Below are 20818 nucleotides of genomic sequence, written 5' to 3'. Positions count from 1 at the left end.
CCAGACTCAGTGTGATGCCTGCAATTCATAGGTAAAGACATTCTTGCTAGTCACTTTGTGTACTGATAAAACACCTTCAGCCCATGACAAAAGACATTTGACTTTATGACTGCTTTTGACCATTATTCTCTACAAATTGCTTTTTAAGATATAGATGAAATTCTCTTTAAGATATATTCATTTATTTTTATGTATATGAGTACACTGTTGCTGTCTTCAGACACACCTGAAGAGGGCATTGGATTCCATTACAGATGATTATGAGCTACCATGTGGTTGCTGGGAATTGAACTCAGGACCTCTGGAAGAGCAGTTGGTGCTCTTAATCACTGAGCCATCTCTTCAGCCCTACAAATTACTTACATAGTCCCGCTTGATTTCAGTTGTAAAAGCAGATAGCATTCTTTATTAATTGTCTTACAAATAATTCTACTATAAAATTGTTTGCTATTATATAAGAATAATTCCCTTTAATCAACTTGTACAAATTTACTTTTGTTAATATGTAAAGTGAACTTGCATCACACTGTGAAAAGAGTATGGATATCTAATTTCCATAGCAAATGGAACAATTAAGAAATTGAACGAGGGACTGTTAGTCTTGATCTACATATAGCAAAAGAATGTTGTTAGTAACTCGGGATTTTCAACTTTGAATATGAACTTCTGTATTACAGTTGTTGACAGGCAGCCTTTGAGTGTAGTAAAGTCATTCTAAAGCAACACTTAGCAAATATGTACAGGATTGCATTGTAGTGCCATTCTATCTTCTAGTTTAAAATAGAGTTAAAAATCACAGTTAACCCCCAAATTGTCAGAGAGATTGCAGAAATATCAGCACCCAGTGCAGAGATACTATGTTCTAGAGAAGTAAACTTGACAGCCTGTGCGATGTTGGAGACCTCAGAGGTGAGACCAGCCTCATTGTCTGCCTGGATTGCAATGTAGAGCTGGATGCCATTTGCTATTTTAAAAGTTTCTGGTTTGAATTTAAATGTTTCTTTTGAGCCAGCCTCTTTAGGTATCAGACTGGAAGCATTCACTAAAGTAGCATTGTTAAAATCTTCTTGGAGACCCAGAGGATTCTGGCTCATTCTGATGATGTATCTATGCGCTGGAAGAGAGAGATATGTTCATTAATGTCCCAAGGATGGGTTTCTGCCTTTGCCCTGCACCTTTGTGGAAGCTCTGAGTGGTGCATGCCAGCTTTAGACTGAGAGCCCAGATACCATTTTTTTGTCTGGTTATCCCATCTCACTGACTTTAAAAACAATATAGGAGCAATTATTGAAAAACAAATGTCCAGTTTTCAAAATCACAGAAAAGCTTAATTCAGTATCATATATGTATGTGGTCCTTTGAATAGGTATAACTCTTGGGAAATGACACTAATAGGAGGTGTGGCCTTGTTGGAGGAAGTGTGTCACTGTAGGAGTTGGCTTTGACGTCCTAGGCCTTTGTGATGGAGAGAGTCTCTCATGGTTGCCTTTGGATCAAGATGTAGAACTCTTGGCTCCTCCAGTGCCATGTCTGCCTAGATGCTGCCATGCTTCCCATCATGACCATGGACTGAACCTCAGAAGCTGTAAGCCAGCCCCTATTAAATGTCCTTTATAACAATTGCTGTGGTCATAGTGTCTCTTCACAGGAATGAAACCCTAAGTAAGATGATACGTGACCTGCCTTCCACCCAGAAGCCAGGTTTCTATTTAGAAAAAACAGTGAAATTCAGTTTTATATTAGAACAGGGAACACATAATATTCATGTTCAGTAAAGACCATAAGTGTCCTCTGTGACTTTTTATCAAGTTCAGGGTAGGACCAATGTGGGAACACTCAGAGACAGGACCTGGGAGGATGACAGATAAGTAGGAGTCAAAGGTCACAGAAGTAGGATGAACACTAACTAAACATGTGCTGAGGAGCTAGTCTGACCTTCACGAGCCCTTAATTCTATGCTACTGTGCTTTTTAAGAGTTTATTTTTAATACTTTATTTTATTACGTGTGTGGGTATTTTGCCTGCCTGCATGTCTGAGCACCATGTGCATGTCTGTTGTAAAGGACCAGAAGAGAGTCCCTTGAGGATGGAGTAACAGAAGATTGTGAGCTGCCTTGTGGGTGCTGGGAATTGAACCTGGGTCCTCTGGAAGAACAACCAGCTCTTGCCTGGTGAGCCATCTGTTCAGTCATTTCTATTATTCTTTAATGTGTCTCATCTCCAGTTTCAGTGTGTGTACATGAGGGCCAGAGACTGTCTTTGCTGATCTTACTCCTTTGGTCTCCAAGATTAAGGACACAGTCATAAAAAAATCTCTGTCTTGAATTTTAAGGACGTGGTATGGTTTCCTATTTTAAAAGTTTCTGGCTTGAATTGAAACTTTTGCAACCAGAGCTAGCTGTTCCAGGTGTTATTCCTGGGCAGTGGCAACCCTCCTTCAGGTACCTGTCTCTGCTCCTCAGCTCAGTCTGTGGTTAGAGGTATGCCCCACCATGCCAAGTTTTTCTGGGGTACAGCAGCCAGCACTCTTCTTTACCAGGCCACTTTTTATAGGCTTCCCAAAGTTCAGTTTTCAAATGTTTAAAACATATTTAGTGTTTCTAACCCACTCTTAGATTGCTCACTATTCCGTTGGTGAGAATTATAAATGATAAATGCATAGAAGTGTTTAGATGTGCTAAGAAGTAGTAAGTCGTGGTTAGTGGCTGTCTGAAATGCTTTTTTTTTAAAAAAAAAACTATTATTTTATCAGGAAAGCAAAGGAGGAGGCTTATATGAGTGTTGACTCACAGGCTGATACTGACGTGAGTAATCTACCTCAGTCATTGATATTAATAAGAAAAAATCTTCTTACATCTTTACATGTGAAAGGAAAACATCTAATGTCCTCTTTTAGTGTAGGTGTGAATGTTTTTTTTTTACAAGTTTTTTTGTTTGTTTACCTATATGTGGTGCTCGGAATTGAACCTAGGGCCTGTGCGTGCCAGGCAAGTACTGGACTACATCCTATTCACATAGGTTTGTTTTTTTTTTAATGTTTTCAGGAAATGTGAAAATGCTTTAGATGTGCAGTGAGCTTTGCCTTTTGAGTCAATCTGTACCTCTGCCCAGGGCCTGGCTAAAGCCTCTGCTTGTCCTTACAATTCAGTTCACCCGATGACAAGCTGTGTCCCCCTGCTGCTGTCCTCCACAGAATCCTTGTAATCTATGTAGGTGGATCTATCTGATTGTCATCTGTCTATCTCATTCATCTATTCTAAATTATCTGGGTGCTTGTGTGTCCTTTTGATTAACTGTTCTGAGTCTAGAGGTTGTCCCTAGAAACTTGATTGTATTTGAAAACTCAACCATTGATGAATAGAATTTCCCAAGTGTAGAAATACTTAGAAAATTGTTCTTAGGAAACAAAGAATGTAGCAGAAATCTGCTAGTGTTTGTTTTAAAGTAATTTCAAGGTTGTGCAGACAGGAAGCAGAGGTCAGGGACAGGACATTAATATTAGAGATGGTTTAAGAATTTTAAATTAAAATTACAGGAATAACTTTGTCCTATTTCAGCTTTCCTGAAGTTCAGTTTTTATATATAAAAATAAATGAATAATGGTCTATAGAAGACACTCCATAAATACTATTTATAAGTGAGACATTGAAGAAGCTTTAGAAAAATGAAAGGTAATAAGGTTTCTTTCATAACATTTTAAAGTTCGCCATCAGACTCACCTCTTCCCTTATCGAGGACCTTGCCAGGGGCCGTCCATGTAAGGTGAATAAGATCACCTATAAACTCAGCCTCCAGGTCTGTGACTTTACTGGGTGGGAACACATGAGCGTGGTCGCCATCAGGGGGCGCTCCAGACACAGTAAACGACCCTCCAGAGGTTACTCTGTTGAAGTCTTCCACTGTAGCTTCTGTGGCTTCTTCTGGGACTTCTGGTCTGGGTGGATTCATTACAATTTTACCTATAAAAAAAAAAACACCCCCAGGCATTTGTGACTCTCATCTTGTCTGTTCGTTATCTCATGCTGACCTTACATCTGCTCAGGGCTCAGGTAAATTGACAGCAGACACTGAAAAGTGGAAGAAAGGGTTGGATAGAAGGTTCAGTGCTTAAGAACAGTGGCTTTCCTTCCAGAGGACCCAGGTTCAATACTCAGCACCAACATGGCAGCTCACACCTGTCTGTCCCTTCACTTCTCAGGGATCTGACACCTTCAGATATACATATAGGCAAAGCACCAATGCACATAAAGATAAATGTTAAAATAATAAGGGGGAGAAAGCTGGCTTAAATATTATTTTGAAATAAGTGATAAGTTAAAACTAATTTTTGACCCTGTTTTCCCTATCACCTTCTCATGAGTTCTGTGGCAACAATACTCGTATTTCACTCAGCTCTAGAATTTACCACAGGGTTTCTTCCACAAGGTCAGGAAATGTATTTTTCAGTGGAAATAAAACAAACTGAGGAAGATGGTAACAAATTATGTGGAGTTATTTATGCTGGGCCCATTGACATGAATATTGTTTTAAACCACAAGGTTGACTCCATAATTATATAGTTGGGTGGGTGTGACTCTCTATTCAGTGTTTGATCTATGTATGTATGTATGTATGTATGTATGTATGTATGTATGTATGTGTGTGTCTGTCTGTCTGTCTATCTGCAGGTAAGCCATATCTGGTTTAATGCTACTTACCATTTTCCACATAGCCGGGTATATATAAAGACTTGTTCTTCTGTCTTAAGCTTAGTCTGGCTTTGTTTTTTCTTGCCTGGACACACACTTTTAGGCTGTATCTACCATTTCCGTGATAATCTGTAAAGTATCTTGTGTAGATGCCATCATTTTTAACAGTATCAGCACCTTCATAATGAAGCACAGCGATTAGTCACATAGTAAGTTAAAATGAAAATTGATGCGGTTTGTGCTCATTGATGATAAGAGTTTGTCAGAGAGTAGACAGCACAGCTTAAACACTAGGTCACACTGTTTTGATACAAAGCCTGGCTTGACTATGTAATAATGCTGTTTTTAGAAAATATAACATGTAGTAGGCATTTAGTTAACATTAACAGTTATTTTTATTTCACAACAGAAATGTATCTCAAAACTCCCAGAACAGACAAAAACATTTAGCAAAGAAGGAAGATATAAAACCAATGTACAAAAATTATTAGCCAACTTTTGTGTGATGACAATATTTTATAAGCAATGAATGTGAGATTATTACTGATTAAAAAGTCAGTAGCTTCCTCACACACCAATAATGAACATGCTGAGAAAGTACCAGGAAATCAATACTATTTATAATACCTTAAAAATTACCCAGGAGTAACCTTTATCCAGGACGTGAAAGACCTCTTCAGTGAAAACCGTAAACCACACAGGAAGGAAATGGAAAAGGACACCGCGTGGTGGAAAGGCTTTCCGTGCTTACATCAGCAGGACTAGCACTGTGAAAATGGCCTCACAGCCCAGAGCGATCTGCAGATTCATTCAACCCCAATAAAAGGTTTAATGACATTTTCCACAGGAATAGAAAAAAAAAAGTACAATCCACATGGGAACACAAAAGCCCCAGAATAGCCAAATCATCTCCGAATAAAGGGAACAAAGCTGGTGGTGGTATTACTAGGTCTGTGAAGTATACTAGAGAACCACAGTAACAAAGTAGTGCAGTGCTGCCACAAGGGCATACCTGCTCACCTGAGGAATGAGATACAGGACCTAGCACTAAACCCACATGTTTTCTCTCATGTGTAGCTATTGAAATTCATATAGATAAATAAAATTATATTTGAAAGTAAAATGAAGGATATTGGTGGGAGGAGACAGACAGAGGAAGGGAAGAGAGAGAGAGAGAGAGAGAGAGAGAGAGAGAGAGAGAGAGAGAGAGAGAGAGAGAGAGAGAGAGAGAGAGAGAGAACAGGAGAGAGGAAAACAGAGAGGGAGGAAGAGAGAGAGGGAGGAAAGAGAGAGAGAGAGAGAGAGAGAGATACTGAAGGGTGAGTGTGATTAAATCTGTAATATACTCATATGGAAAGCCTATAAGTATGTATAATGAATACTACAGAAGAAGTTTACCAGAACAAAGAAAACATATTTAGACCTAAATAACATATGCAAAGTCATAACAGTAAAAATGGAAAAACTGTACCTCATGTTCCATGGGAAGCATGAAACTGATAACCAACTTTAACCAAAATACATGTGCTTTTGTCTGGGCTTGCTTTGTCAAGATAACCAAGTAAGAAGTTTTAAAGACAGTATTACTCAAGTAGATTCATAACTATTTTAAAAATGTAGACTACCAAGTTATAGGATCCTATAGGAGAATTTAAATTCATGGTATCGATACAGGCTCCCATTACCTGCCCCATTGTCCCATAGCTCCAGGGTGACTTGATGTCCATGTTCAGCTTCTATGAGGGCTGTGACATTGGCTCCTAGAACAGGCAAAAACCCTTGGCTGACCCGTACGTACACAATCATCCGGCTAGGGTACTGGACTGTGCTCCGACTCATGTGAGCAGTAGCTAGGAGTGGTTCCGTGGTGGGACTTCTTGCTCGAGTGGTCACTGTCACTGATATCAACTGAGACTTGGTACCCTTGAGGCTGTAAGTCCAAGTACCTGTCTGAAAAAATTCTCTTTAAGAACTTTGCTAAGGTTTTCTTGTTACTTGGAAAAATAAAATTGAAAAACTTGGGGTGCTGAATATGGAACTCAGGCCTTATGCATGGTAAGCAACTGTCCTACTAAGAGTAGAGACCTACATTGCTAACCTCAATAGTGATTTTAATGGGTGATTGATAAAAACTAATAGATAGTATAGATTTGAACACTTAGATATTCAACTTAATTTTTAGTGAAAACTATTCTTTCATTGATCTTAATACTGATAATGTAACATGTCTATTTTATTTTTTAAGCACAAGTATGGATTAATAAAACATGGTGAAAAGAATAGACTTACCTCTGCAGTGCCTGGTATTTGAAGTCGAGCAGACCGGATGTTTAGTTCATCATCTTGGAAATCTGAGGTTGTATATTTTTTTCCTTTTGGATCTTGAAGAATGATTTCTGGCTTTTGTACCGTCCAGGTGATAACAAAGAACGTGTCATTGCCGACGGTACTGTCCACAGGTACTGTACTGTTTATCCATGCCCCTGCTGTGACATTGAAGGCTTTGCTCTCCAACTGTAACAGAAAGAAAAAGCAAACACATAAAAGCTATTTGTTATCTTAAGTAGTGGAATTTTCTAATTTAGGCAGTTCAAAGTAATTTAAAAATCTTATTTAAGATTTAGTTGCAATGATGATTTAAAACATTCTTCAAACCACAATCCACCAATCTCTCTCCCTCTCTCCCTCTCTTCCTCTATCTCTCCCCCTCTCTTTCTCTCTCTCTCCCCTCCTGTGCATGTACTGACACACACCTCACCTAAAAATGAGATGTGTACATCTTTACTGCAGGATTGAATGGTACTTTGTGACTGAGCCAACACTTTGGTCTTGTATCTGAGTAACCATGGAGACAGAAGCTTGTGTTTAGTGCGATGAAAAGAGAGTGGATGAAGAAGGAATGAAAGTGGCAGGGACTGAACAATTTTAGATGCTGTCATGTGAAGAAGCTGAGAAAGAGGAATGAAGTGAACTTGAAGGTCAAGGAAGAGACAAAAAGTAAAGTTAACACAGGGAATTGTTGAACAGCTTTTCATGACTCTCTCTCTCTCTCTCTCTCTCTCTCTCTCACACACACACACACACACACACACATACAAAACACACAGAAACCTCATGTAAAACAAGGATAGAAGAATGCCAGAGGAAGAGGTAACCACATTTTGTATGACTTCTAAAAGAAAATACACTAATGGTGTTTTTCATAATGGAATCAACTTTTTGGCAAAAGAATGATTTATTAGAGAAAGAAGAGGTAATAAGAAACATAATAGGAATTTTCTCCAAAGGTGAGGGAATATTGCAAAGTATTTTCTCCATGTACTGACCTGCAGAGCCTGCTGGGAGATGCTGCCACTTGTAGATGAAATTCTACTGAAAGCGTCGATAAGGCTGCTTACATCTTTGCTGGCATAGAAACGAAGCCCTCCTGAAGGAGAGTTTTAAATGGGAAAATCAAATGTGCTATCAGATAGTTTAAAGTCCACCTTATGTTTCTTTTATTATTAAATAATTATATTGTGTGCCTGCATGTAAGTCAGTGGACAGCTTGTTGAAGTTGCTTCTCTCTTTCTGCCATATTGGTTCAGGAGTTGAACTCAGGCTATAAACCTTCACTCACTGAGCTGACTCACCAGCCTCGAGTTAACATTTCTGTTTAAACTCCACAAAAGATGAGTTTCTAAACCTCATGGACATTCAGAGTATCTCTGAACTTACGATAAACCTATATTAATCAAAAATATTATTCAGAATAGGTAAGTTAAAGAGAAATGGAAAAAGTAAGCATAAGGGAAATTTCATTATTTTATGTCAATCAGCAAAGGTAAGTGCAATAGTGAAATTGGGCTAAGTACCCAGTGGTTCTATAAAAGGTGAGACTGAAGATTGCTTCAGAGGATGGCAGTGTATAACAGAATAGTCATGGGCAAAATGCAGAAAATAAATGATGGGAGTGAAAGAAGGTTTTTCGGTATGAAGACATGGGAAAGACTAGATAACAAAGGACAGGAGTTAGACAAATGACTGCCAGAAATGTACCAACCAGTGCATGCTAACTAAAGTAATGCATCTCAGAAAGGCTAACTGGAAGATCCTGGAAGTAACCCAGACAGGGGTGTGAGTGCTGGGTTAGGGTGTGAAGGGAAAACCTGTTAGGAAGAGAAGATACAGACATACTCCAAACTCGGATCTCCTGAGGTGGTGGGAGCAGAGTGGGCTGGCGGGGAGGCCTGAGCTGGTGACCAGGGTTTTAATTGAGAAAATCATTTGTGTCTCCAGGTTTTCACCTCCTCACCTATCCTGAGATGTCTAAATCTTTACTGCGGGATTGAACGGTACTTTGGGATTGAGCTGACACTTTCTACTTGTATTTGCGTAACCATGGAGACAGAGCGTCTGTTTAGTGCAATGAAGAAAAACTGGGTGAAGGATGAATGAAAGCAGCAGGCACCGAATAATTTAAGATGGGGACATGCGAAGAAGCAGAGAAAGGAAAGAACTGAACTTGAAGGTCAAAGAAGAGAGAAAAATTAACTTTAAACAGGGAAGTGTTGAAAAGCTTCCCACTTGGTGAACATCTGTCCAAAGGTTCCGAAGTTGTACCTGTCATGTCTGACAGAGTCTCCAGTTCTCGGGCAGCAGAAGGCCCCAGAGCGATGGTGTGGATGATGGCACCGCTTCGAGAGACAGTCTCAAAGCAGGAACTTATTCCATTATCTTCCCCATCTGTCAGCAATACGATCTCAGAACCGGAAGTGCTCTGGTGACTGGAGGTAATTGCCTGTGAAAAGCAGGGTGCTAATTACATGCTGTCACTGCTGATAAACTTAAGAATGCACATCTTTTTAATATTCTCTTTCTTAGCTGACATGATGATACACGGAAATGGGCAAGAATTTGACTTCTCAGTACTTTTAATCCTCCAGAGATAGACATGTTGGCTACTCAGTAGAGGATGAACAAATCTCCAGTAACGAGTTCTGGCAAACAGTAGCTACTAAATGAATAAAAATTAAAATGAATGTAAACAGTTGTTATTATCTCCCCACAAAAACACTTGATGAAGATTCAAGACTTTCAGATAGTTGTAGATTCCTTCAGACTCAATAGCATTTGCAAAGTCATGACCACAGTTGGATTAGCAAGATTCAATTATTTGATATGTGACTTTTTGTGCATTTTATTTAGTTATTATTAAAGAATTTTATGATTTTCCCAAAACAAAACAACTTTGACTTATCATGAAGGAAGAAGTTGATATACTTTGTTATAATTGGTTTGCATTTTTTTCTGACTTCCACCAAGAATATTAGTTAAGCGTCTTTGTTTTAGGTACCTTGAGAAGAAATTCTGTTTTCTAATTTATGTTTAGTCTTTCCTGAGATTTTCCCAAACACCCCCCCCCCACACCCACACCCCTCTTTCAGACTGTTAGTGCAATGATCGTTTATAAACTGTAGAGATAAGGTTCTCAATCCTAGATTTGGCAATTGACTTATGATGGATAAATCTCACTATTCCATATTTCAGCTTTATTTTGTGCAGAATGGTTTTACTAATGTTACCCAACTCCTAAAAAATTTAAGGATACAAGATCACACATCTACAGCATTTAGCACAGCCAGTAATATACTGTACGGCCAACATAAAGCTACTTTATAATTATTGTGAAAGTAATACATTTATGTCTTGATATGATTTCATTAAGTGGAATCTGGTTATTTTATTCATGTTTTAGAACTGAATAGATGTATGACAATTACTTTCAAAATAGCAAATCTTTGTGAACATTTACTTATATAATTGCCACAGTTAAATGTGGTAAACACTATTAATAACCATGTCATCTAGGTTCAGGAAAGAGATTTTCAATATCGAGTTACTTTCACAAGATCCTTTAGACAATGTACAGTAGAGTGAGCACCTCGGGTTTTAAAAACCCATCTGATTTTTGACCTGGGTGCCATGAAGCAAGCTAAGGGATAGTGTGAATCAAAGGTCTGCAGAGGGTAGCAGTGATCACTTCCACACAGGGAGGATGAGCAACGGAAATAGTCTCCCATTTGCTGGCTCAAAACATGACCACAAATACACTAAAGTGGAGGCTGACTTGGGGTGGGAATCAGACAGATACTGTAACCTCTGAGTACAGTGCTCAAAAGGAAGTCTGCGTTTTCATGTTCACCGTCATGATTTCATTTTGTGTGCACCTGTGTTTGTTGATTGTTGCTTGTGGAGCTGCCTCCAATTTAAATTAGTGTGCTATGACTTTTATCCGTACTATACAGGTGTTACAAACTTCTTTCTACCTGTTCTGTGGCATCTTCTTCTCTTCATACAAATTCTATCTATCAATGGGATCCCAGAGAAATGTGTAGCTCCTCATTCAGGTTTTGATAATTGTTTGCCCAAGGAGCCTTTGCCCTGTCCACTACCCCAGGTCACACAGCATCTCAGGATTTTATCAGTAGAGCAGACGAAAACTGAAAAGGTGTGGATGTAAATAATAGTTGGTGAAGCTACTTTCAGAAAGGTTTTTCTCTTTCAGGTCAGAATGCTATTAAATGAGTGAACTCTGAATTCAGGACCCTATTCAAAGTAAACAGATAGGATGGAAAGTCAATGTCCAGTTACATTCAGTTTAAAAGATCACCTGAAATCCTGCCTCGAGTCCATGACAAATTGAAGTTCCACCGGAAGCCTGTTGGGGGAGGTTTGCAGTGATCTTTTGGTAGTCACTACTACTTGCTATTTTTATTAGATAATTTTGGATGTGGGCAGCGCTGTCAAATGTGACTAATCCAACCATAGACTCCTTTTCGACAATTTGAGTTAAGTACAGTTCTGCCGCTTGATTCATTCGAATAAGACGGTCTTCCTGTAAGAGAAAGATGCATGAACAATAGCAGGGTCTCTTCCAACCTTGACAGATTAATGAACAATAAAGGCATCCACGGACCATAGAACATGGTAATAATTAATGGACATTAAAAATTTAACTCTTTCATCTAATTAAATGGTATAAGATATTTAAATGTTTGTTGTCATAGTTATGACAACCTTCAAAGTCTATGCTCTATTTGGAAGTTTCAGCTGAGGAAATTATTTTTAAAGTGCATAAGATGTGTTTATTGGAATGTATTTTAAAAAGTAACACGGTAAATATCTCAAAAATGTCCATTAATATAGACGTATTTGAGAAGATAATGGAGCATTGTAAATATAACATCCATTAAAAGTTGTGTCTGTGCTTGATGGGCTATTGCTGCTTCCAGAAAACCTATGTTATCAAACAATAACTCCAATGAGAAGTGTGGGACACTTCCTTCGAAAGGGCCACCAAACAATACCAATCCCTATCATTACTTTTGGCTCCTCCCCAGAACTAGGCAGTAGACAACACTCTCAGGCTGGTGGATGCAGAGAAATCAAGATGGAGACAAGCCAGAATCATCTTCCCTGATGGATAGTTTTCATCCTGCCAGAAGGAGCTATAGGCGTCTGGAAATATAAGGTCACTGGGATAGTCTTATTTTAATGGTGGCAATTGGGCAATTGCCAAAAAAATGTGTCTGCTGGTGTAATGGTCACAGCACTGCCATAGGTGCAATCAACTGCTTTCAGGTTGGCTATGACACCCTCTCCACAAGAGAGAGTTCATGCCTCACACTGCAAAAATGGTCATGAACCTGAGGCTGACATGGTTATAGGTTGTAGTGGGGAATCTACTACCAGTTTTGCCAAGTGTACATGTTATCAAATACTTACATTTTGCCTTCTAAATATGCGTATACCTACAGATTAGTGCTGCCTCAGGGCCTTAGTTTCTGGGGCATTTACAGAAGCTCCTTTTTGCAATGGGAAGTGGTTAATTCAGAGAGTCATAACTGGTGAAAGTGCTGAGAATACATGAGATGCTGTATCCTGCCTTCTCCCCAGTCCAGGAAACAGGGCAAGGGAGGAGGTGGAAAGAGCCTTAGAGCTGGATCTGTGAGGCGCCCTGACGTGGTCACTGCACTATGAACTCAGCTCTGGACACCTGCACAAGATCAAGTCAGGCAACATCAACATCCCTGTGTGGGTGGGGGAGGGCTCAAGAGGCTCTCAGGGCAGTTCAGGGCTGCTGGGGAAGGGGACTCATCTTTCTCAACAGATAGACACTGATGAATTTCCTGTGCTTTCCACAGTCAGCGAGCCATTACTACAATACCCTTGAGAGTCTTAGGGATAATTGCTGGGGTGGTTCGAGAAGTGGTGAGACAGACAGGGCGGGTGTGGGGGGATAATATGTTAAAAATATATTGCGTACATGTATGAAATTGTAACAAGTATTTCAAAAGGAATGTCATGGAGGTGGGCCTACATGCCTGAAATCCAAGCACACGTGGGCCTGAGACAGATGGAAGGACACAGATTGAGACCTGTCTGAGTGACCACCTTGCTGACATGAGGCCACCTATGGCTCCATATCATGACTTGGTCTCAAAATACCACCAGACAAAAAAAAATTAGTGTCAGAATGCATGCCTAGTATTTACAAGGCTCTGCGTTCAATTCCCAGCACCCTGCTGCTCCCCACCCACATAAACACACCCACACAATTCTTTTTTCATAAAATAATTGTTTTCTTTTTCTTTTTGGTGAGGAGTATAGATGGCATATTCTATAAAAGTTGGATTATAAAACATCTTAAATATAATAGCTTTTGAGAGGAAAGGGAAATGTAATAAAAATAAAACAAATGAAATATTGAAATTGTAAATTTTTTCTTCTTCTTGTACTTTTTTTTCTAGAAAAATTGAAAGTTAAGGAATAAAAAATGACCTTTAATCCAATAAAAACAACAAAACCTTGTTTTTTTTTTGTTTTTTTGTTTTGTTTTGTTTTTTTTTTTTTGAGACATGGTTTTTCTGTGTAGCTTTGGCTGTCTTGGGAGCTTTGTCTCACTCTGTAGACCAGGATGGTCTCGAACTCAGAGGGTTGCCTGCTTCTAACTCCCATGTCTGTGGATTAAAGTTGTGTACCACCTCTGCCAGGCTCAATAACTTATTTTATCTATTTTTTCTTTTATTAGATATTTTCTTTATTTAGATTTCAAATGTTATCCCTTTTCCTAGTTTCCCCTCTGAAAATCCTCTATCCCCTCCCCCATCCTCCCACTCCCCAACCGACCCACTCCCATTCCTGGCTCTGGCATTTCCCTATACTGGGACATCAATAACTTGTTTTTTAAAACTCATTCTAGGTACTTATTTACATACAATTGTTGGGTAGATATTTTTCTGATCATGAATATATATATACACACACATATATATACATATACATACATATACATATAAACACACATTTGATCATGAATATATAGGTATATATGTTTAGTAGAACTAAACCTCAGAATAAATTATAGTTCTGTATTTAGCTTAAATACTTAATTTAAGAAATCCAGCATATCATTTCTTACTTTGTCCATGCTTCCGGATTTATCCAGCACCAAGCACACCACTCGCCTTCTGGACTTGAGCAATGAAAATGTAGGTGGAGGCGGAGCTTCTGTTCCTCTCATGGGAGGGGCATTCTGAAAGTCAGCAGACGCCTTGATTACATCCCACGTGCTTCTGCCATTGCACATTTTGTTTTGTAGGTTTGGGGCTTCTGTATTGTGGTTTTTTTCTGTGCAAAATTCAACCACCTGAAACATAAATCAATTAAAACCTGATATTGTAATAATTTTTAAGGGATCACCTTCTTTCTTTTAAAATGCAGCGTTAGTTGTCACATGCATCCTGAAGAGGATTTGTCTCCTGACAAGCCGGTTTGTATGCAGATACTTTCCTGTCCATTTTACAGGCTTGGAGGGTCATCGAGGAAAGAAGTAGAAAGCACTTACAGAATTGAGGTTTTGCATGAACATTATGGAGGCCCCAGCCGTCTGTATTTTGTCTGGGATAAATGTACATTTGGGTTCATACAGCCCTGTCCTGGAGTCACGCCGGCACGCCCTTGTTACACAGCTGCCTCTCTGACACTCGTGGACCACCTTCTTGCCTGTGATGCTGGCGGAGCACCTATGATAAAAGAATTGGATTACCTGTTGGACCCAGGCCTATGCTTGGCGAGCCCTCTGCAACATCTCTGCTTCCTTAGCCCCCACATTGGTTTTTAAAATTACCTATGTATTTCAGTACTAGGAGTCAAATCAGCACCCTAAAATCTCTCTGTGGCAACTGCTATTCGTCATCCTCTACCAAGCCCTCCACTTTGAAAAGAGTAGATACAGGGCTGTGCCCATCCTCGATGCAGGCTTCAATAGGAACCGTGGTTTTGAGATTTATTATTATTTTTAATGTTTATGTAAATGTTTGGTCTATGTGCTTCTTGCATATGTGTATGTGTGTGTTCATGTGGAGGACAGAGGGCGACCTCAGCTGTTATCCGAAGTCATTCCGTTCACTTTCTTTGAGGCAGGGTCTCTCCTCAGCCTGGAACTCACAGATTAGGTTAGACTGACTGCCCGACCTCCCTTCCACAGTCTTTCTTTCTCCTCCTCCCCAGTGCTGGGGTCGCAAACATGTACCTCCATGCCAATGTTTTTTTCGTGAGTTCTGGGCATCAGTCCTAGGTTCTCATGCGTGTGAGGCAAGTGCTTTATAGACTGAGACATATTCCTTGTTGGGTGTCAGGGGAGGTTCTGATACTCAAGGTCCAGTTCGCTAATTTGTTTTTGATTTGTCAGTTAAGAAGGCTGTGAGCCAACTGTTGGGTGGAAGGGACAGGTTCCCGGGTCCCAAGAGGAAAAGGAGCCACAGGGAAGGAGAGAAGAAGCTTTTCTGCCATGCTTGGAGGAAAAGGGACACAGCCACCATGTAAGACCTCGGGGGCAGCGAGGGCCTGTGGCCTCAGCTATGGGCGGGGTGCCAAAGATGTGTGGCAGGGGCTAATTGGAACAAGCCACTAAGTTTAGGGCAGGAGGAGAGATGGAGTTAAATTGGTTCGGGCACACATTTCCATGCGGGAGGTATTTCCAGCAATTGTGCTTAGGAGGCAAATTAAGGTTAAAAAAACCAACACAACACAAAACAAAACAAAACAAACCTGAGTGTGTGTCTTTCATCTGTGGATTTCAAAGGAAGCTGGGTTAGGGATGGTTGTGATCAAGCCTGGAGCTAAGCTATGTGGAGCAAAAGGGAGCCAGGAGGGACTGGTAGTGGGCCAGTTCCTGGGTAAGTTGGTAGTGTGTTTTAAAAACTACATGCAACAGTTGAGAACAGCATTTTTAGTTCATGTTCGTTATCATTGAACCAAAGATAGTGTTTCCTGTATTATAATAATGTTGTAGAGATGAAATTAACTAAGAGATACTTAACAATTCTCCCCCAATGAAGGAGCTAGCTAAAGTACCCAAGGAGCTGAAGGGGTCTGCAACCCTACAGGAGGAACAACAATATGAACTAACCAGTACACCCCCCCGCCCCCCCCCCCAGACCCGTGTCTCTAGTTGTATATGTATCAGAGGATGGCCTAGTCAGCCATCAATGGAAGGAGAGGCCCTTGGTCTTGTGAAGATTATATGCCCCTATATAGAAGAATGCCAGTTGTGTGTGTGTGGAGCAGGACGGGTGGGGGAGGCTATAGGGGACTTTCCGAGAGGTAACTAGGAAAGGGGGAAGCATTTGAAATGTAAATGAAGAAAATAGCTAATAAAACAAATAAAAAAACCAATTCTTGACTAAAAGTTAAGAATTGTGTTTGGTGGAGTGTGGTGAGTCAAAATTCAGCTTAAAATTCTCTTAAATTCCCATGTATGAAGGCACACGGCTTTGGCTTTATAGTATTCTTCAGTTTACCTTTTGACCTACACTGAAGGAAGAATTGAAGGTAATTAATTCATTCTCAGCTGATCCTTTTGTGCACGGGTTCAGGCAGCTCTGCAGATAACACACATGGAGGGAGGCAGGCTGGCTAGGTGTTTTCAAGAACTCTATTTTATAAGATAGATGTTCTTTCAAAGACTGGCTGCCTCTTCACATCAACTTTTATTTTTCTCAATACTTTTCTCAATGTACTAAGTGCCTGTTACTTTTAGATTTAAAGGCTTAAATACCTACCAGTTTATGCATAGGGTTTGATTAGATTTCTCAGAGAATTTTATTTCTTAAAAAAAATAAAATAAAATCAATGTACTCAGGTATCCTCATGAAACATGATTTTTTCACTAATTTAAAAGTAAAGTGTTTTTTTAATCACAAAGCTGTCTAGTAACTTAATTGACTTCAATGAAGTAGTTGTTCCCTACAATGTTTGGAAAGAAGTAGAAGAGGCATAGAATGGAGGGCAGGGCAGGGCATAAGAGAATGTAAAGAAGGGAGGAGTGTCACGTGTCTTCTTTCTACACAGAGTTAGTATACAATATGCGTGAAGAAATCAAAGTGTAAAATAATATTGGAAATGTCGGTAGGATTAAGTTGCAATTTGTTGATGTCTTTGGACTTAGCTATTACATTTTTCTGCTATCAATAAATGATATTTGAAAAAAATCCGGTGAGTCTGAGTTAGGTCCCTATATTTGATTATCTTCATTCCAAGGCAGGGGCACCAGAACTAATTGAATATGTGTTAATACAACATGGTACAGTGTGAATATTGTGTGAACTGTCTGAATATCCTGTCACTTGACCTGCCCAGAACAGACAGCTGAAGACCCTCAGGCAAGAAGTTGTAGAAATGGAAAGTTCACAGTGATACCTTGTTGCTTCGACAGTGTTCTTTCTAGACATGTAGAAAGGCCGGTCCACGTTATACTCATCAAATACTCCCCACCGGAGATGGGCCCACTCATGGACAAAGACTCTGCCTGAGAGAGAAGACTGTCATCTACAAAACTGATGTTAAAGTATTTGAATACAGTTTCCTTTTATTTTCAGTTGCTTTGTCTATTTCCCAAATTGAAATTGTTACAAACTCTAAGAAATTGATAATTTTTAATAGCTGAAAAATTTGAATATGCTTGTTATAACAAGTGACTCATTTTATGTATTAATTTGATTGCACAAATAGGTGGAATATAACTATCATAGTTTCAAACACAGGTGTTAGTGAAGGCTTAATTTTCTTAAAGTCTTAGACATCCACATTAATGGTAGTGGTTTGCTTTCCCCCAGTGGAAATAAGAAGTGTGAAATAGTTATTTTTACCTCGGGGTCCGTAGATACGCAAGTTATCAGTGAGTAGGAAGTTTGGAGTGAAGTGTATGTACTGTCCTCTGTCCCCACACTGTCCATACTGAAGGGTGTAGGGGTCGTCTCCATGTTGCAGGTGAGGATCAGCAACTATGACGTCTGCCTAAAGTGCAGAACAGCAAACCCAGTCAGATTCCAGGATGTTAGAATCAAGAGATTTTACAAACAAGGATTGTCTCACTTAAGTGATAAAAGTTGGGGCTGAGTAGAGGGCTCCGTGGGTTAAGTGCTTTCTGTTTATGCACAAGAACATGAGTTTCAGCCGGGCGTGGTGGCGCACGCCTTTAATCCCAGCACTCGGGAGGCAGAGGCAGGCGGATTTCTGAGTTCGAGGCCAGCCTGGTCTACAAAGTGAGTGCCAGGACAGCCAGGGCTACACAGAGAAACCCTGTCTCGAAAAACCAAAAAAAAAAAAAAAAAAAAAAGAACATGAGTTTCAGTCCCAGTACCCAATCAAAAGCTGGGTGTGGTGACGTGTGTTTGTAACCCCAGTGGTGAAGTGGTAGAGACAGACAGACTACCAGAGATTGTTCTCTAGCTAGCCTACCCAAATTGATGACTCCCAGGTTCAGTAACAGACCTTGTCTTAAAAAGTTAAAGGTCCAAAGCAAATAGAGGAAAACACCCAATATTAACCTCTGACTCCTACATGACCACACACACACACACACACACACACACACACACACACTTGGGGAGAGCATGTGTGTGTGCTTCCACACACATACACAAACATGTGGATGTGTACACATAGTCCATACAGATGTACACACAAACACACAAAAGCAACAAAAGTTATAATACTTATTACTAACTTAATGGTTAATAATTATCAAACCTTGTAAATATTCGTTTGGAAAACACACAAGAAACAGTTTAGGAGCTGGACAGGAAACCTACTTTGTCATACGATTCTCGTTTTGGCATTAAGTACTCAGATTTTGACTTCCAGGTCATCGGGACTAATATGCTTATGCTCCTGAAATAAACTCTTCCTTGGCTGGCTTCAAACAGGTAGGTAGAGGCTTGAGTTACCATTTCCTGACAAAATGAAAAGTGCATTGTGGTAGCAATCTCAAAACAAACTGAGCATAAATCATCTACACCCAAACCAGAAGAAGCAAACAGTATGTGTGCACAGAGTAACTGAAAAACTGGGATACATTTGACTGAATCTCCTGGATCTGTAAACTCATTTCCACATGCCCAACGCTAACCCTGACCCTCACCTGCCCACCCCTCCAGGTGGCAGTTGGATTGGAGATGGAACTGCAGTCTATGCGTGAGGCATAACACGGATGAAAGTCAGAAGTCTGCAGGCAAGTGGTGCGTTAATCAATTTTCTTACAATTGCATTGTTTAAACTCACAGGGAGCTTAAGGTCTGGCAATTATCGTATTCTATGTAATTAAAATTGCTTTTGTTTTATTTTGAGTTACTACCCAAGTAGAGCATATAAATAAATGACCAGATTATTAAAAAACACACATTTTTTTGGGTAAACTTTATATATGAATGTGTCTACACCCTTCCCCCATTCCTCCCACAACCCTCACTCTCCCTAACAAATTCAAGACCTCATCTCCAATTATCATTGTTACACATATGTATACACAGCTGTATTTATAACCCATTGAGTCACTCTGGCATGGCTCAAGAGCTAATAATAAAGACAAATAAGGCTGGTTTGCTTCTGCCTGCTACTTGCTACAATCCTACAAACAAGTCATTCCATTTTTAGAGGAACCCAGCCTTCTGCTCCTAAGCACTGCATGGAGATGTTGCAAGGACCTATGGACAAAGTACACATGATGCAAACATTTTATTAAACAAATTCAATTTGCAACACATCAGCTTTAAGCATGTGTCAGTTTTCCTTCAAGGTAAGATAGGTAAGGATTTTCGGTTTTCCAAAGTTGAGCACGTAGGAGCAGCTGGAGGAGTGGGCAGGACATTTGCTGTATAGACTGTGTAAACCAACATTACTAAGATAAAGTGTGAGAACTCTTCTTCTGAAGTCTTACCTTACCAAGTTAATAAATTATTAACAGCTTAAACACAGATTTTATTATATAATAAAAATATAAAGCTAGGCAGATTCCCATCTTGACTGTAGATAATACTGCAGACATGATGAAGATGGTCAAAGCGCCCCTTGGGAGGGTAAAACCATATGTGTGAGTGTGTAACTGTGTGTGTGTGAATGTGTAACTGTGTGTGTGAGTTCAGATGTGCAGGTAACAAAATTATTGATCTGGAAAAAATAACCCTTCTTACCTTTATGCTTGGGATGAGCCTTTCGTCCTCTGGCACACTGGGGTTAATGGCAATGACCACACCCTCATATCCATTGTTGTTGAGATGCACCATGGAGCTCTCTGCAGTCTGCAGGAGATGCAGGGTGAAGAACAGAAGGACCTTCAGTCCTGGTACCATGTTCGCACTGCTCCAGTGAGAAGGAGCAGCATAGAAGGGTATTTATGTGTGTGCTTCGGGAATTTGAATCAGGACCAGAATATTTGCATAATTTGATAGAAATGCTGATATCTCTTGGGACTTTCCTTTTCTGACCTAAGGCTTTGGTTTTTAAGTGACATGGGTATCGGTATTGTGGTAAACACATTTATTGTAGTTTCTAAGTTACAGTAAGTATACAGTGTGGAGTTGCCACAAAGTTTTGGTAATTAAATTCTATTTGCATGAGTTTATTTTTCAACACTGTAAGCCTTCCAGTGTTTAAGTGGGGAATGAAGAGTCCCTGAATCTGCCAAAGAATACCAGAAAAACTGGCTATTTGGTGGGAAACCACCTTCCTGGCGTGGCCCTGTCTCCAACTGTTGACGGTATCCACTGTGCCAGCCCAGGCTTGATGTACCTTATCTGTAAGATCCT

At 39.9% G+C, this 20818-nt stretch overlaps 1 protein-coding gene across 1 annotated transcript; it reads right to left on the bottom strand.

The window, feature by feature from the left end:
- Positions 1-770: 770 nt before the first annotated feature.
- LOC110290751 (calcium-activated chloride channel regulator 3A-1) lies at positions 771-20362 on the bottom strand. The gene is made up of 14 exons (XM_085835248.1): positions 20204-20362; positions 18827-18967; positions 17882-18029; positions 17433-17541; positions 14578-14755; positions 14152-14379; positions 11341-11565; positions 9291-9468; positions 8015-8115; positions 6978-7202; positions 6374-6638; positions 4698-4865; positions 3720-3959; positions 771-1114 (listed from the first exon to the last, which is right to left on the bottom strand). The coding sequence occupies exons 1-14, from the start codon at positions 20360-20362 to the stop codon at positions 771-773; spliced, it is 2709 nt and encodes a 902-aa protein (XP_085691374.1).
- Between the last annotated feature and the right edge of the window lie 456 nt (positions 20363-20818).

The sequence above is a fragment of the Mus caroli genome, unplaced genomic scaffold (genome assembly GCF_978045245.1).
Source record: "Mus caroli unplaced genomic scaffold, Mus_caroli_1 scaffold_3, whole genome shotgun sequence".
Lineage (NCBI taxonomy): Eukaryota > Metazoa > Chordata > Mammalia > Rodentia > Muridae > Mus > Mus caroli.
This window is presented reverse-complemented; position numbering and strand designations above follow the sequence as displayed.

Bases quoted from the DNA above. Each gene is read 5' to 3' on its own strand.
- LOC110290751 (XM_085835248.1), bottom strand. From the start codon at position 20,362: ATGGTACCAGGACTGAAGGTCCTTCTGTTCTTCACCCTGCATCTCCTG. The intron at 9,469-11,340 runs GTGATCTTTTAA...TGCTTTTCACAG, and splicing joins GACTCGAGGCAGGATTTCAG to GCAATTACCTCCAGTCACCA. The intron at 3,960-4,697 runs GTAAGTAGCATT...TTTTTTTTATAG, and splicing joins ACCCGGCTATGTGGAAAATG to GTAAAATTGTAATGAATCCA.